Source organism: Atractosteus spatula, chromosome 13 (assembly GCF_055471065.1).
Source record: "Atractosteus spatula isolate fAtrSpa1 chromosome 13, fAtrSpa1.hap1, whole genome shotgun sequence".
NCBI lineage: Eukaryota > Metazoa > Chordata > Actinopteri > Semionotiformes > Lepisosteidae > Atractosteus > Atractosteus spatula.
In genome coordinates this window covers 33,864,584-33,882,201 of record NC_142718.1, presented here as the reverse complement: position 1 = coordinate 33,882,201, position 17,618 = coordinate 33,864,584, and the positions used below count along the sequence as shown (strand labels likewise).

General features: G+C 37.3%; 1 protein-coding gene across 1 annotated transcript in view; it reads left to right on the top strand.

The window, feature by feature from the left end:
* The window catches only part of mlphb (melanophilin b), a 45,295-nt gene that overhangs the window by 22,839 nt on the left and 4,838 nt on the right, over positions 1-17,618 (top strand). The window contains exons 7-12 of the mRNA XM_088930986.1: positions 840-932; positions 3,489-3,678; positions 5,337-5,566; positions 8,537-8,620; positions 11,984-12,238; positions 16,478-16,648. Of these exons, the coding sequence (XP_088787112.1) occupies positions 840-932; positions 3,489-3,678; positions 5,337-5,566; positions 8,537-8,620; positions 11,984-12,238; positions 16,478-16,648 (1,023 nt within the window). The remainder of the gene's footprint in view (positions 1-839; positions 933-3,488; positions 3,679-5,336; positions 5,567-8,536; positions 8,621-11,983; positions 12,239-16,477; positions 16,649-17,618) is intronic.

The following is a 17,618-nucleotide window of genomic DNA, read 5'->3' as shown; positions in this document are numbered from 1 at the left end:
CATTTTTAAATATTTTTTTTTATTAAAATATCATCAATAACACCTTTTGTAAAAACAAACATTGCATTCCATCTGCAGTAGTATAATACAGATCCACTTCAGAAACATCATAGACGATGTTTTAAACATGTGAAAGGTTTGTTGAAGAATTCTTAAGTAGCGGCATTTCTAATAATCTTTTAAGTTGTGTAGATAGAAGTGTCCAGAAGCATGAAAAATGGACAGCATCATTGGAAAGAACCAACGTTTATTAGCTTAATTTATTTAATAATTTAATTGACTTTCTGTATTTTTGAATCTGCAAAGTCCCATGCAGATCGACTCACTATGTGAGGGATGTCTTAAATGTTAAATTAATCTTAAATGTTAAGATTGACGCAAAATCCTTTCCTTAAATTTCTGGTTTCTTTACCTGCCAAATTTGAGGCTTAACTCTAACGAATTCTCTTCCGATTTTAGAGCTGTTCAAACCTGATTCTCAAGAGCATCAGTTCATTCACTCTGGGTTCCACACAAGTGAAATGTTCTACAAAAAGCAAAATGTATTTCCTTAAATTAAAACAAAATACCCCAAAGACACCAGGTTTACAAAAAGAAACTCAGGCTTGGCACATTTAGATTACCTTTTCTAGATATAGTTTTCTAAGTATTATAGTTAATTTAAATTGAACATTTGGACTGTTGAAAATTTAAATCAATTATCTTTTTAAATTAATGTGGTAGAGTTACGTTGACTCTTGAGCAACAGTGTTTGATCACTCAGCAATCATTTTCTTTTCATGAGGCAGGCTTTCTCTTTTGATTCCAAATGATTGTCTTTGTGTTTCGATGCCTTTAAGATTCGAAAGACCAAACGTCTCCTCTCGGTTCACCCTCTTGATTTTGATCTGGACTCTGAGTACTCCACTCAGTCTCGACGACAATCTCTGCAGGTACTGGGGTGCTTGGCTCCATCTTTCTCTCTCATTAGAGCCTCCAAAAAGTGTTCACACAGCTCTTGCACAGTGAGTTCTTCAAACTGATTCACTCTGGAGAGGATGTGGCACATACTGTATCTTCTCCATCATGTGGGCTTAGAAAGAAATAAGAGAAGTCCATATAAAATTATACATTTCGTGCATTGATAAATTAAAGACAGACTCTGCTAAAGGTGGAAAAAATCTTTGAAATTTAAGTAGTCAGGAAAAGGCAGGTGCTCTGCATATGTGTATTGGGACTTAAATGTTCACGATTCAAAAGCTTGCGTAGTTTAAAGGTTTTGTTATACAAAGGTTCACAAACATGATAGAGAATAATCATGTTTGTGAAAACATACATTTGTCACTTTGTGTTCTTTCACTTCAAAGGCTACAACAAAGTAGATTTCAGGATTTTTTACTCTGGGCTTATTTCTGTTGAAATCTGAATCCATACACAAAAATATAGTTTTGAGTTTGGGGCCTGTAGGAGACATTCTGAGTGACTTGCTGATCAGTGCAGAACCTTTGCAAATCTAAGATTTGCAATTCTTGTGTCAATTGTTTAACATTAGGATTTGACCAACAAATACTTGTCACATTTTGAGAAAATCAAGCTATTATACAGTACAAGAATGAGCACTTTTAATGCTGCTGTTTTCTTAACTTAAAAAGGAACAGTCACTATCTCGTAAGACTATTTTGGATTTAGTTCATCATTACATGCTCAGCTTTCTATGCATATAGCAACTTAATGTATTATACACTTAATACAATATGTTATAGATGAATTAACTCCCTTATCCTTTGATAATACATTGTATCATCTTGAAAAATTCATATTATTCAGAACAACAATAAGGGATATTCGTTTTTAGGGAGAACTGTACAATATTCCAGTCGTTCCTTTACAAAGTTAAAATTTTAAATTGCAGTGTATTATTGAATCACAATGCCTTTCCCATGTTTTTCTATTTTGAATATATTGTTTTAAATTAGTATTCATTAAGACTGTGCTCAATCCTGCTTGCCTCTGCTTTACTGATTTTTCTTTAGTACAGTGTGCTTTGTTTGTTTGTCTTTGTATACCAGTGTAGTTCATTTCTGTACAGTAAACGTTTTTTTACACATATAAAATACATAAGATGTAAAGTGACACATTAGAGGATGGAATGTCTTGTTAATTTGTTGATTTTTAACATTTTAATGTTGAATGTCAAACATCATAAGGATTTGTGTTTGTCTTTGTTTGTTAGATCATCCCTTCGTTATTGAAACGCAGAGGGTCTTTATGGATATTGCCATGGTGATAAATGTAGTTTCAGAAAGCTGTAGCATGACTCAATCTGTCCATTTTATCTGTTTGCTATCATAGACGATATAAGGTTTTACATTCTCGAAAATGTCACGTGAATTTCTGTTTTCTTCATGTTTTCCAGAGTTGTTATTCATGTCATGCCAGATTGCTAATTTGTCATGCAGCCCTCTTCCCCTCAGGTGTCACATACACTTTTTGTATGTCCTAAGACATTGATTTTTTTCCACTCATATTCACCAATTGCTAAAACAAACATGGTATTTTAAAGTCATAAAGGAGAGTGTCATTGATTGGTGCATGTACCAGTTTATTATCTGGCTTAAGATGGAGGAGCAGAAGACAGATGTCAGTGGCATCTATAGGGACAATTTTAATTGGTTAATTAGTTCCAACAGATGTCCATTCCCTACCGCATTTTGAGAGGGTTCAAAAGAAGGTACTGCATTTTAAAATATTTGTATTTAGCAGCACCCAGTCAGTCTATTGCATTAAGTGCTGTGCCATTTGTTACCAATTACCAAGAAGCATGGTGTTTACCTTTAGTCTACACTATAACATTTTACACTCAGATACAAAAGAATAAATATTGTTTTATATATGTTTCCCTAATTATAAAAGTGAAAGTGCACACCTATAACAACTGCAATTTATTGCAGAGATTGCGCACAGGTGATAGTGTAATCACATTGAATGAAAACAGTTTAGGCTGGATACTTTGTAGCTCTGGACACTCCTAACACAAGGCTGTTCAGGTCACACCCTGTGCTCCTTGGGTAGTATTGGAATGATTTGAAAGGTATGGATAACCTTTTTCTTTAGCAATGTGACCCAGTTAAGTTTACATTTGCAATCTGTATGCTCACACACACCACACACTCTTCATAATATGACCAACATTGTCAGAACAAGAGAGGGTAATTACACATTTACACATTTATTGCAAATATCTGCTTGTAGTGATACACAAAATTATATTACTCTAAGAATAGCCCTTTTGAGGCATATTGTTTATCAGTTCTATTCTATGGTGTGACAAATGTGCTGTCACAGATAAACACATCTGCTAGGAGGAAAATATGGAAGTAAATGGACCAGTACAATAGCTGGTTATCCATCCACCTTTACAGCAGTGGCTGGTGACTTGTAGTACTAGGTAGTGTGCTTTGGTTGTCTGTGGGTGACCGTGGCCCTGTTGGCCCCTGTCATTTCCGTAGCACTCCGGCGGGGTGGAGGGGGTGACACGGCGGGAGTCAATGATTGCTGAGGCCGATATCGCCTCAGTCTTCCAGCAGATCCTAGAGGAACAGGGTCAGCGAGGGGACGATCCTGAGCAGGAGTTCAGCACAGAGCTGCACCTTCGCATCAACTCTCGCAAGAAGAGTCTGGAGAAGTCCTCACGCTCAGGTGAGATACCACCAAACAACAGGTGCAACCCAATAATTGACTTTTCTCAGGTTGTATTTGTGCCAACCAGTTTATAATTCCAGAGCTCAGACAAAGTTTAATAATGCAAGAATGATCCAGCAAATATTGTACTTAATACTTGGGCGTTAACTTGCCTGGCTGAGAAAATCATAGCACTGTCACAGCCATCCTCATTTTTCAGGAATGAACCAGGGAGGCAGCTGCAAAGGTGAAGTTGGGTGGAGGGAGGGGCTCTAGGATAGAAGTGCACTTCCAGAGAAAAGTGTGAGATTAGAGTTTGACCTCCTCCCAAACATCTGTTCAATAACAACATTAATAATGATAATAATTCAAACAATAATAATAATAAAAATAATAATACCCTCCATTTATACAGTGCTTCTTATCCCATAGGGATGCAAATACTGCCTTAATTGCTAATGTTACTGCAAAATCCATTTGTAAAATAAAGTATTCTTAATTTCACAATGTTTTGGTTCTCAGAAATGTAATACACCCTTTTGTCGGCATCATCTCTAGTTGCACAGTGTTGCATAATGTGGCAGGTACATGACTGAGGTGAAATTCCTAAAGAGTTAAAAGATTGTTTCCATACCTCACACTTCCATTCACCGGTTAGCCTATGACTTTAACAGTCTTTGAACATGTAGCTAGAGCACAATTTTTAGAGTCTGTTCTTGAAACTTATTGACATTACGGTTATGATGTGTTTTTTGGTGAAAAAAGGCATCCTGTTCATGTACAAGGTTTGCAATTTCTTTACATTGTGCAGGGACAAAGCAATTTGGTGAGGTTTTTGTCTACCTTAACAGAAGTATAAAACAGATGATCATTTTCTTCAGATTGATGGGATCATATTTTTTTGATGAGCAGAATAAAGCATAAAAACAGATCAATTTTAAAATACATTTCAAGAATGAGATCATTACATTGATAATATGTTATCTTTTCAAACAATGAGGATAATACTTTTCTTTTCAAATCAAGCCTTATCCTCTTCTAGCTTGGATGAAATTGTATAGACTGTCCTAAGAAAACTGAATGTCATAGGAAAGTGGTCTATTTTAATGGCCTTGGTCACTTAATATTGTTTCACTGTAGATGGACAGCTCCTCTGGGGATGAATTGGGTAGCTGGTATTTTATCTCTTGGCCGGAGCGACCATATCCATTCTGAGGTGCTTTAAGAGGTCCAACATATCTGAGCTGTATTAAGATTTGCACAGTAACTTGTGTAAAACACATATACTTTTTTTCTAAACTAGGTTTTTAATCTCATTTCTCATTTCAGCAAAAAAAGTTCTCACTCAGGTCCTTGTTTGAAAACATTAGTGCTTGTCTGGAGAACCATAGAGAGCATTTCATTTTTGCTTTTTTAATTTATATTTTCATTTTTAGCTTACATTTTTTGCATTTTTTGCCAGGAAATCCACACTCACAGCTCAGCACTTCCTGCAGTCTCTGAGAAGTGGCGATGCCTTAATATGTTTTTTTATCTGCTCCTGATCCATAGTACATCGCACAATCTCTGTCTTCTTCCTCTCCTGCTTTTCATTTTCTCTCTCCTTACCTGTCCTACTCCCTCCCCGTCGACCTCACTTTTGCTCTCGGTTTCCTCACTGTCTCTCTGCTTCTCAGATGAGGGCCACTACCCTGAGCAGCGAATGATCCGCACGCGCTCCTCTCCCAAGGGCAGTCCATCGGGCACCTTCAATGGGGCCCAGCGCTCACGCTACTACGCTGACATGGACACGTCAGAGGATGAGCCCGAAGCCGTACCCCGCTTCCCTCTGTACCAGAGCCACCTGCCACCCCGTCGTCGAAGCCGCGCCTCCTCCCAGGAGAACGTGCATCACGGTGCCCCGCAGGTATAGCAGCGTCAGCCACCATGTTCTCTTGAGTCCAGCTGGAAACAGCACGCAGAAAGCAAGAGCAATCACAGGAAAAACACCCATTTCTCTTTGAGCAGACACTGAAAAAGTGAGGCACGGGAGGGAGATAGACCCACCAATTTCTTTTGTAATCTACAGTAGGATCAACACTTCAGTCTTTTGGAAGCAAAAGAAACATGGGTCATCCCATTCAAGCTGACGGGAGTTTTCTCCTCATTGCAGTTTGGTCAATGCTTTGCCTAATTATTCGCTACTGGAGCTATTCTCCAAAGAGAACTGTCATATATAGGATGGCCATTGACTTTGATTGGCTTTTACACTACACAAGTGGCATGTCTCTCCAAGGTAGTATAAATGTACATCGGCCAGGCGGTCATTACCAGTACGGCTAGTTAAGTCTGTCACACCCAAGGTTTACTTGACACTAAAAAGATCATTAAGTCCTTTTGGCTCAAAGGGATAAAGATGGAAAATTCAAAAAGGTTTAGGACAGAATTCAAGACTGAGAAAACACCTGGCAGATAACCTTTAATGCAGACAAATGCAGAGTGTTACTTGCATGTAGCAAATACATATACTATAAATATAAGACAGGAAATGCTGGTCTTGAAGAAGATATTTATGAAAAAGGAGTTTATATGATGGCATCATTTATATCTTCTATACAATGTCTTATGCAATAAAAAGTCTCACGTATTTTAAGTATATACATTAAAAACTGAACTTTAATAAAGGGAAGTTATGTTAGAACTACAAAAAGCAATAATAAAAACTAATTTAGGACAATGTGTAAAAAATTGATCACCACATTACAAATAATGCTGTGGCTCTAGAATCAGTACAGAGCAGAGAGATAAGATCATAGGGTGAAAGGAGTGTGCTAAGTGAGAGACTAAATAATAACCAAATAACAAACTAAAATGTGAACAAAGGCACCTTTTTACAAAGAGGGTCATGAAAGTCTTGAATAAGGTAACCAGCCATGTTGTTGAATGAGATCATTGGATCATTTAGCTATTAACAAACAAACAGACTACATGGGCTTGAAGAGCTCCTCTGCGCAAAAGAAAAATAAACATTAAAACTGAAATTTCAGTGTATTTTAAAATTATATTGTATAATACATTTGTGGGTAGTCTGGGAGGTACAGTAACAGCTCTATAATGATGATATTTTTATATCACTGTACCTAATGAGAAATAATTGATTTTTTGGAAATAATGGCCACACATCTTATAATTCTACATGTAAGAGTGGTGAGTGAGGAAAGGAGCACACATTACAGCTGGAATACATACAGTATAGGCCTATTTCATATTCCTAGGAAATCAAAATTGAACATAGAACTTTACAGTTTGACAATGTGTTAATGAAAGAAGAAGACTGCATTTCCCTCCGGTCTTATTTGTTGGATTCAGGGTTGTGACTGTATATGTGTTAGTTTGCCCTGATTCTTCTCAATCAATTTTTATTTGGATAGCGACCAATAATTCCTCTCCTGGTATTATACATGATTTGCAACACCTTGGTTTGGAGGTTCATGCTTTTGTCTCGCAGTTCTTGGGTTCTGGGTTTGTTTGTGGTTTGGGGTGCCTTCTGTGGGTAGCTTGTGCTTTCCTTTTATGGGTTTTCTCCAGCTGCTCTGGTTTCTTCCCACAGTCCAACAAAATGCTGCCCAGGTTAATTATTGTAGGCTTCCCCGTATCTATAGTACATGTACAGTACTGTACAGTATGTGTGTCTGTATCATGCAATAGACAGGCCCTGTCCATGGAAAAACAGCAAAAACTAGATTATTTAATCTCCTTTCAAAGGTGTGCAGGGAATGGCTGATTCATTCTGTGGAATGAATACTGAACAACTGAAGGAACTATGCTATGAACTTTTCTTTCTTTCCATTTTAATTACATACAGTACATCAAAACTTTATTTCAGTGATATTAAACCACATTGAACATGACAATTTATTTACAGTACTCCCACTTTTCTTTTTGTAATGCAGGACTATTGTTTTCAGAATGTCCGTAACTACTACATTCAAAAGGGGAAAAAAATCTCTTGACTCTCTTATATCTAATCTCCAGTGTCTATGCTGGCAGAGTAAAGCCTCCTATACTGTATTTGTTGAGGCTTCAGCTCACACACTGCAGCTGTGTGTCTGTTTGCTTTTCAACAGATATGACCTAGAGGTATTTCCCAACTGAGTATTTAAACTGCAGCTGTCTTTATTAGTCCCCTACTTATATCTGTGTAAGACCCTCAGGGACACTTTCTCTCCTTCATAACATGTGACCAAACCCAAATAAAATCAATACAGACTGATGCAGAAAACAAATGACAATTGATTAGCTAAACATCAAGACACCATATGTTGTCATCCTCTGGAGTTATATTAGTATGGTAAAAAATGAGAAACGCTAGAGCAGTGATTAGGGAGCAGTTGTATTGCACAGTCCTTAAATTCTACTCTAGCAGCACTTGCACACAGATCAGGTCCATTTGAACAGGGAGCATTTTCCTGGATTCTTCTCTATATTAACAAATTATGCACCTGCTGAAATAGAAGTACACATATGATAATATGATTAATGATCTTATTTATATAAGCTTAATTTGTTGGTATAGTTACAGTATATATATATATTCTAACAAATATATATATATAACATAAATATCCCACCATCCAATAATAACAGCATTCTGGAAGGCCTCATAAGACTAAATAATAGCATGCAGTATAAACATAAAACTTTTAATAATACCTGGATTTTGTTATAACTATATTTTCTATATATTTAATTTTGAGTATTTTAAATGAACAGATAAGGTGCAATGCAAGCATATCATTCTCTCCCGCGGCTTGTTTCTATATTTCAGTCTGGGGTCTTGTGTCTGCTGTTCTCTATTTCTCTCTTTCTTGTTTATTCTTGGTGGCCTGGGGTCTAGATCACTGAGCTGAACAAGCGTATGTCTGCTATTGAAAGTCTGCTCAGCCGACTGGAACAGAAAATGACAGTGCCAGTTGACCAGGTAAATACAGAGATCATCTCCAGGTATTTCTATAAAGAAAAATGTTTAATTTGCATTTATATTTCAGAAGTACAAAGCTATCTTAAATCACTGGTAAAAGAAAGGGTGCACAGTTAATATTTCAATATTCACCTGAAGGTTTCATATTTGACTGGGATTTTGTATTGTAATTGATAAAGGAATTTTGGAGCTATGAAAAATATTACTTTGAGTGTCTATTACTGTGAGCACCATTATGTCAGGCTGTTGTGTCATCTGTTTACCGAGATGTTGACATTTGACATTGTCTTACCTTTAACAGCAAATACTGACAGTAAGAGAGCCTCCATCCATTAAACACACATTTAACATACAATGAACAGTTTTATAACTCCTGTATTTTGATGCCTCCTGAATGTTTCAGTTCAAATACCATAACAGAGGAGAAACACGGATGAGGATGATTTTCTTAGTAGTACTTTATGAAAAATCTATATTGAAACTAATGTAAATTTGAAGACAAGTAAGTTCTGATGAATTCATAGCTTGACTGCCTGCTCGACCGTTTAAAACAAAACCCTTGAGTTTTTCTTCAGGGTTATTAAATATGCACATGGGAAGAGGCAATTCAGGCCACATTGTTTGCATTTTAATTACTGTGAAAATGGAAAACAATGTAGCGTGAATGTAAAAGCGTGTCCCACTCATTTTGTGCTGTGCCACCCATGGGCTGTTGCATTGTGCTTCAGAGCACATATATTAACTCTGCCTTGGCATTCAGCTCTCTAATGAATCACATGACTATGGAAATGTAGATGTGACTAGCAAGTGGTATATGATTATCTGAGTGACAACTATCCATATAAAGACCTGAAAGCAGCTTGGGTACAAGCATTTTATAAAAGGAGTCCCTTTTAAAGATAAAGAGCAACTTATCAATACAGGACCCCTAATAATATTATCCTCCTCATTGGAAAAAGCATTACCCTCAATAAATATGGTCACCTACAGTACATTGTGAAGTAACAAAGGGGATATGTCACATGAGGTGGAAAAACAAATGCAACAGATTTCTGCTTTCAAGTCCTAACAATAGTTCTTGTTTGAAAATTAGAACATCTTTCTGGCCATCAGTACTGATGGAACTAAGTACAGTATCTTCCTTTTTAATTCTCTTAAATGCAGATTTACTGTAACAGTTGTGTGTAACTGCAAAGCAATTATGGCAATTTGCCTGCGCTCATTGATATTGGCTGACTTTATCACTAAAGGTCTTTGTTGCTTTCTCTAAAGCAGCCACAAGAGTGGACCTTAATCACTCATATGGTAGTTACACCACCAGTCTATTTATGGTGCATAAGGGCATGTATTGTACATTAGAAAAACTGATAAACCCCACATGTGCTGTTTCACATTTATTTGGTGGCTGACAATCACCATCAAAAGACAAAAGACAGGATATAGACTGTTAGATAAAGCAGGATTTGGAGCAGCATTGATTTAGCATTATAAACAGAAAAGTGGTAGACACAGATATACTGGAAATTGGGCTTCTTCCCGTGCGGATAGGCTTTCCTTAAGCATACAGTACATTAGATGTGAGAAACAATTAAGGCTTGCTGTCATAATAGAGATGGGTATATCCTCCCAAAAAATAATTTCTTATTAAAAAAAGAAAGTGTGCAAGAGAGAGTATCACGCTTTGTGCCTGTTGCTTGCACAGCTGTCTGTCAAGGTCCCTGTGAACGTGAATTGTATGCAGCAGTTAGAAATTCCATGAATGGATGAAAGTTGACCTCTCTCAACAGTAAAGACGTTCTTGTGTTAAATGGGATTCCTTCCTCCATTATCACACTTATACCCCCTTATCAGTTTTCCTGTGCTGGTTTGGGTACTCTTTGCCTTCTATGACATGTTCTGTCCCTCATAGATGCGGTTTCATGGTCTCTCTGGACTAGTCTGCTGATTGTTGAAGCAGAACATCTCAATCTGTAGACAAATCCTTGATCTTCTTCAATTACTAATGGCAACCAAGTCATCTACATTTCTCAAGGGGAGAGTGGCTGCGTCTTTGACTACTCACTATTTAAAATTGCATTTTGTTTCCAATAAGCTCTTGATTTGAGACTTGGACTATTGTAAATTCATTGCCAGTACAGTCACTTTAGGAAATGCTTATAATGTATCAGTGTTATAAGTGTTTTGTTGTTTGAGTATAAAGCTAATTTTCATCTAAAGGACTGAGGTCTGGACCTTTCAGAAAATGAGCTGTTTAGAAGTGGTGGTAGTGGTAGGGATTTGGGACAGTATGACCTAGTTCAATTAAGATGGAAATGAATATCAAACATTTGGACTGTGCAGTCTCTTGATAATTGTCTTTTTTATTCAGCTTTGGTATTATATGCAAGACTTAATCAGGTTTCATCCAGCAGAACCCACTCAAATCTGTGACATGATATCAATATTAAGCAAATTCTTTTTTTTTTCTGAATTCCTCTGATGGTCTCACAATTACGCAGAGATTCACTGGAGTGCCTACTGTGGTTATTTAGAAAAATATTAAATGAGTCGCAATTTATCCATAAGTCATCAGAGAGCACCAACATTTAATGATAAGAAAAAGAACAATTTAAGTGGCACAGTTTTAAAAGTGACGTTATCACAGTTTCTTCTCTTTTTACATTATAGCTGTCTATTTAAAGCTCTGTTGAATTCTATATGGCCATTCCAAGATTTTTGTTTAATGTTCCAGAACTCAGATTAGCAAAAATGTAATTCATAGTTATTAATATATATTAAAGTGTATAAAATTAATTATATATTTAAGACAGTGGTAAAGTCTGATTTTTCAGAAAACATTTTCTTTTAACATTTTGTAGTCTGGTTGCTACATGAAAGGTAGAAAAGATACTACCAGAAAGTAAAAGACGAAAGAAGTGCTGGACAGTACAGTCTTTTTTTTATGTTTATTATTGTGACAGGTCTTCACATATTCACATAAAACTCACATACTGTATTAACCACTTTATTGCGTTTTGCTTTGTTTAGCAAGCAGGGAGTCAAAAAATATCAGAAAAAATCTTTTAAAGTATTAATACAATGTGATGGACTGATCCATGTCCAAGATGATTGAAGAAGATTAGATAAAGTGTATTACACTATGGGAGTTCACAGAACTTCTTCCAAATTCATTTCTGTCTTGCAGTGTGATAGTGAGCAGTACTTACTGTATACTCACTGTCACAACTCAACCAAGAATCAGTTTTTATTGACTGATAATGGTAAGTCAGACTGGGTCTCTCAAGCATTGCTTGTATGACAGTGCAATCAATTCGGCATGCACAAGAACAACACCTCACCCGGGGCACTGCTATGTTCTCACAGCTGGTCGCTGTGCCTGGAGGCCAGTCAGTAGTGGATTTGGAGGAGGAGAAGCTGAGGAAGAAGTTGGGGGAGCTGACAGGGAACATCAGCGACAAGGGGCTCTCCTCTGATGAAGATGAGGTCAAGAAGAGCAGCTTTGCCCAGGAATCACTGCTGGGAAGAGCCCGGCACCAAGATGCAGTGGAGAAGAATGTACCACCTACAGAAGCAGTGATGAGCTCCTCCAGTGATGATCTCCCCACCGAAGCCCAGAAGGTGAGCTTCCGTTCACTGTATTTTCCTTAAGATGGCCCTTTTAGAAATTCTACAAAACCAGGTTTTTGGAAGGTACTGTATATATATTTATTTAATATATTTTCTTTGTATATTCTGTTTGTTTTTTCCTAAGTTGAAGGAAAAAATATTAGGGAATGATGTTATCCCTCATTCTCGCCTCTCAGTATCATCCATCCCTCCATTCGTTTGCCACATTTATCCAGCTTAGGCCCTGGGAGAGCCGGAGCCTATCCCGGCAAGCAATGGATGCAAGGTGGGATATACCCAGTTTTCCCAGAACCCAATTAACTTACCCGTATATCTTTGGACTGTGGGAGGAAACTGGATCACCCGGCTAAAATCCATGAGAACATGGGGGGAACATACAAATTCCACAGAGATGGCACCCCAGGTCCGGAATTGAAGCCAGGGCCCCAGCACTGCCAGGCAGCGATGTGCCACCATGCTGCCTTTTTCAGTAGCATTGAATTGAAAAAAAAAATATTGTGTGCGAAAGAGGATTTCGTATCTGTCTACATTTTCAAGGAAATGTAATTAATTCAAAAAGAGGTTGCTGTCAAAGAATGAAAACTACTGATAGGCAATTTTTAGCACAGTACTGTATACAGTATGTAACTGAGATCTTATGGTTCCTTATGAAATCTTGTGATTGTGATAAAAATAGTGTGTACTGTAGGCACAGAGGGTTAAATTTCTGTGCTATATTTTTCACATGACCCTATTTTTTCATTTGTAAAAAAATGTATTTATTTGTTAAAGTCTGGGAAGAGCTGTTATTATGGGACAAAAATGAAATTCTAGGATATTTGGCTTTAGACAGTTTGTGCAAATCACACAAAGAGATAGAGCTCTTGGCTTGTCTATGAAACAACGGACAGGAATATTGGAGCCAGTCCATTAGTACTCTTGTAAAAGGTTAGCTTCACTAATGGGTACTTTGTTGTCATTGAGTGCATGGTCTCTTCTTCATGTGTAAAAACTAAAAGGTACCAATCATGTAAATGCTATCCTTTTCTGTGCCATGAAGGTTAAGGTTTCCTGCATTTAGTTTTACACATCTTTTCCCTTAATTTAGAAGTAGAAGCTGTGTGATTGTGTCTGAGTGGACACATCTGTCACGTTCTGTGTTTTGATAAAAGAGTTGGAAATCTGGTGACTGGCTCGACATACTGTACTTCTAATTCTATGTGCACCGTACCAAAACTGATTTTTCTTTATCATCACTATTCTTATTATCCTAAATATGCACTTGATCATAGTGAGCAAAAAGTAAACTAATGTTCCTTTGTGACACAGATCCTTTCACCTGTGCGAAAAGCAATGCAATGTGACAGTTAGCAACATTTTAAAATTGGACATGATAAGTATTTAAAAAACTGGGCATAAACCATGGACTCCTGGAGATATTCAGGTTTAGGAGGATTCTCCTCCACTCTTCTCTCAGCCTTTGCCGATGAGCTCAGACTTCAGACGAAGAAGATGTGATCAGTTGGCCATACTGGACGAACGGTACACTGGACTCCTTCACAAAGGAAATGGCTCTTGGGGAGGATCAGGGTTACGAATACATCAGAATAAAGTTTGGAACTTCATCACCATCAACTGCCATCAGCATTTTTATCTGTAGTCTCCTGCAAACCTAAACCAAAAGTCTCTGGTAGGGAATCTGGCTGATGCCAGTCATCTGCTTGATAAGTCTGTGTCCATTGTAAGACTTTCTACCTTCTATTTTCTGAATGCTAAATTTGCCAAAGTTCTTCTACTTGGCAGATTAGTTTTAAAATGAGACCCCATTTCCTCAAAAGCCGTATTCCTTTTTCAGTACTTTGAAAATTAACAATTTTAATTTCTTGGCACAGATGTACCTGCCCATTTATACATGTACTGTAGTTTTATGCACTGTATGATATTCATAAGTCTTCCTACAGTATATGCAAACTGTCATCTTTTCTGATGTTTAAAATAATATTACAGTGTCAGAAGGTTACAGGGCTGGCAATGTCCAGGCTGTACAGGCTGTACCCTGCCTTGCGCTCATTGCTTGCTAGGTAGGCTCCGGCTTCCAGCAGCACCGTACGGTATAAAGCGGTTTGCTAAATAACTTGACATGACAGAAGGTTACATAAAAGTTTTTACACGTATATAATATTGTCACGGATGTTGGAAAGGGAATTCCATGGAATGGCAGGAAAGCAAAAAAGACCCTATGCATAGTGGCAAAACGGGGGTGAGCTTGGGCTCAGCAGGTCAGACGATGTCGGGTAGAAACCTATGCCCTCAGGCCGCAGAGGAGATGACCTGGTGCTAGGCAGGTCTCAAGACATCCGAACCCTCAATGCTGAGCGAGGAGGAAAGGGTGACCCGGAAATATATAGGCCCAAACAAAGATACACCGGAAGAACAAGCAAAGCACAGGGAAACTCAGGACAGGACAGGAGTAGGAGCGCCCTCTAGCTGTAGAGGGCATGACAATTATACAACTTAAAATATGTTCTTATATGCTTTACTTTTAATTATATAAGTGCTCACTTTCCAAATGAACAAGAGAGGTGCCATGAAAGTTAGGTTTGGATATGGGGATCCTGCTGCTGTCAAACTCAGTTGTGGTGTTGACATATTGCTGTAAAAGTTAAACATCCGTCATCATATTAACACATTTGATTAATATGAATAACTTAAATGTCAGTACACAAATGACCTACTGTATACTGTACTTTCTTCACTTGAAATTTTTCATGTTGTTTTTCATGAAAATTAGTGGGTAGGTTAAGGTTAAGATTAAGTACACCTGACATCTTTCAACACAGCTGTGTCATTGGTTTCTTAGTAAAACAATGAAACAAAATCTAACCCCTTAGCCAGTCTCTTTTCCAGTCATCTGGAAAAGTGATAAAGAAATATTGATTTTACTTTTGCAAAGGGGATTCATTATTTTGAAATATCTTACTTTCATATTGCCTCACACATGTCTGAGATTCAACGGAAATGGATCCAAATCAATTTTTTAAGGAGGGGTTGAACAAGTAAAGAATGTAAATATATAATTTATGATGAGATGCAATAATATCCCATTTATTTCAGTTCCTTCATGAGTGACGTAGGTGATGAAACACACTGAATCCAGTCACTTACCAAGGATAAAATAAGCCTTTGTATATCTAGGACAGACACAGTAGAACACTGTGAAGTGTTTTAAATCTCTGGGCACGGACAGACTGCAGCTGTTGCATCTTAATGGAATGCTGTAAAGACTGAATCACACTCTATGAAAGAACAACTTTTCATCTTGTTTGTAACTTCGTGACCGTTGTACTCCAGCTTCGGTCAGACTGGCTCCCATTCGCGCCTTTCCTGTAGCAGATGGAATGATAATAGCCCTCTTTTACTTTTGCAAATTATTTATTATCTTTGCTGAGAACAGGAGATCAAAGAGCTGACACAGTCGTGATGCAGTTGCTTTTTCCACCTAAGAGCCCGTCTTTAACAATATCCCCCCTTAATTAAAGGTTATTCATAACTTTTCCCTCTAAAGAAAATAAAAGATTTCAAAACTCAGTGCTCATCAAAGGGTTCTTATTGACAGACACAGAGACCACCTGAAATAAACCAGGTATAGTCGCAATACAAGATGCCCTTCTACACTGTGTACACCCTTACATAACTGGCTGCGCTCACTGGAGCAGCTAGTCTTTTTCTGTCACTTTGTGCAATTTTTCCTTCCTGCTTCTCAAATAAATCATGAACAGTCTTCTTTAATAAATCTGAATATAGATTTAAATAAAATCCGCCAGGTGTTCTGAAATTTGGAATTGTAATATGGGTAATCGGTATACATCAAAGGTAAATTTCACTCTGAACAGTATTACAGAAAAGGTTCAGTTCATAAGAATAACCAGAAGTACAAGACTTTCCAATACATTTACCAGTCACTACGTGAGAGAACATACTACTCTAGGGCATATAACTACATCTGTAAAATCTAAATTAATTTGAATTCTGTGTGCAGGGTTAGTGTACCACTATAGTTGTGTGCATTACACGGTAGATGTGAATGCTCTAAAAGGTGACATTAAAAACCTTCCAAAGCTCTTGCTTTTGTAACATTGCTCAAAGCACTGTATAACATGAAAGAGCTCCACAATTTAATCTCTTGGTACGTCCCACACAGTGCATTTTGAACAGCAAGCTAATTCCTGTTCCCTTCTGCATGGCTTTCAGAGATCATCTGCCGCGGCTCTTTGTGACATCACAACAGAGGCTCTAAGAACCATAAATGCCACTGAAAGAGCGTTGACCGAGTTGGTTCTGCCAATGCCCAAAGACAGATACCAGTTAATGGGGACAGATGTAAAGCAAGCAGATGAGGCATACAGAGAACTTGAGGAACATGTAAGCATAATATGCACATTTTTAAGGAGCCTGTTCTTCATATTTCTCCATCTGATTTGTCTCTTTTAGTGAAAATATAATAAGTCACTTTAAAAACTTGAACAATCATAAAATTGTGCAAGATGGCTTACTATGCAAGTACAGTATAAAAATAACCTTTTTTCATGACATTGAACGTGTTATTTAGAATGCAAAGTTTCTTAATTCTTGAAGTGTGTTAAGAAAGTTATGGATCAGAGAGTAAATAAAATACATTAGTCTGGATCTCAGAGAGAGGAAAGCCTTTAACACACTATTGTATTAAAGGCCATTTAATAATATAATAACTATTATAATACACTACACTGAGAATAGGTTTTCATGTTAACGTGCTCACTCTTATGTAATATCTATGAAGAAAAAAGCATACAAAAACCATAAAATAAAGATTGAATAAACAGTATTTTGCTCATTTTTATTTATGGAAATAAACATCCTGCTAATGTAAAGATTATCCAGACTTTGTAAAAGCACTTTAATATACTCCAAATGCTTTAGGTGGTCTATCTGGTACAGTAACTGCCTGTTTCATGTGTAAATATTAAAATAACTGCATGTTTAGAATCCTGTTCTGTACAGAAATGAAAGTAAAATGGTCCTTCCAGTTCCCCACGGTAGTAGGCCACTGTAAGGAGTGACATGAATTGGAATTGGTGGCTGGAGGTGTTTGTCTTCTTTTTGGTGTTCCTTACTCAGGCGAATGTTTGCTTTCACTTCCCCACACCTTGCTTCAGCTTCTTCAAATTCAGGCAAGGGGGGTGAATCTGCTTATTTATATTTTAATCGTTTTTATAATGTTCAGCCTGCATTGAAGCTAGAAAAAGTTTTAAGACGTCTTAGAAACATCGCTTCAAACGGTATGAGAAGCTAAAGGGCACTAAGTTACAGTCCAGCTATGTTTTACATTGAATGCATAATGATGCCACATTAG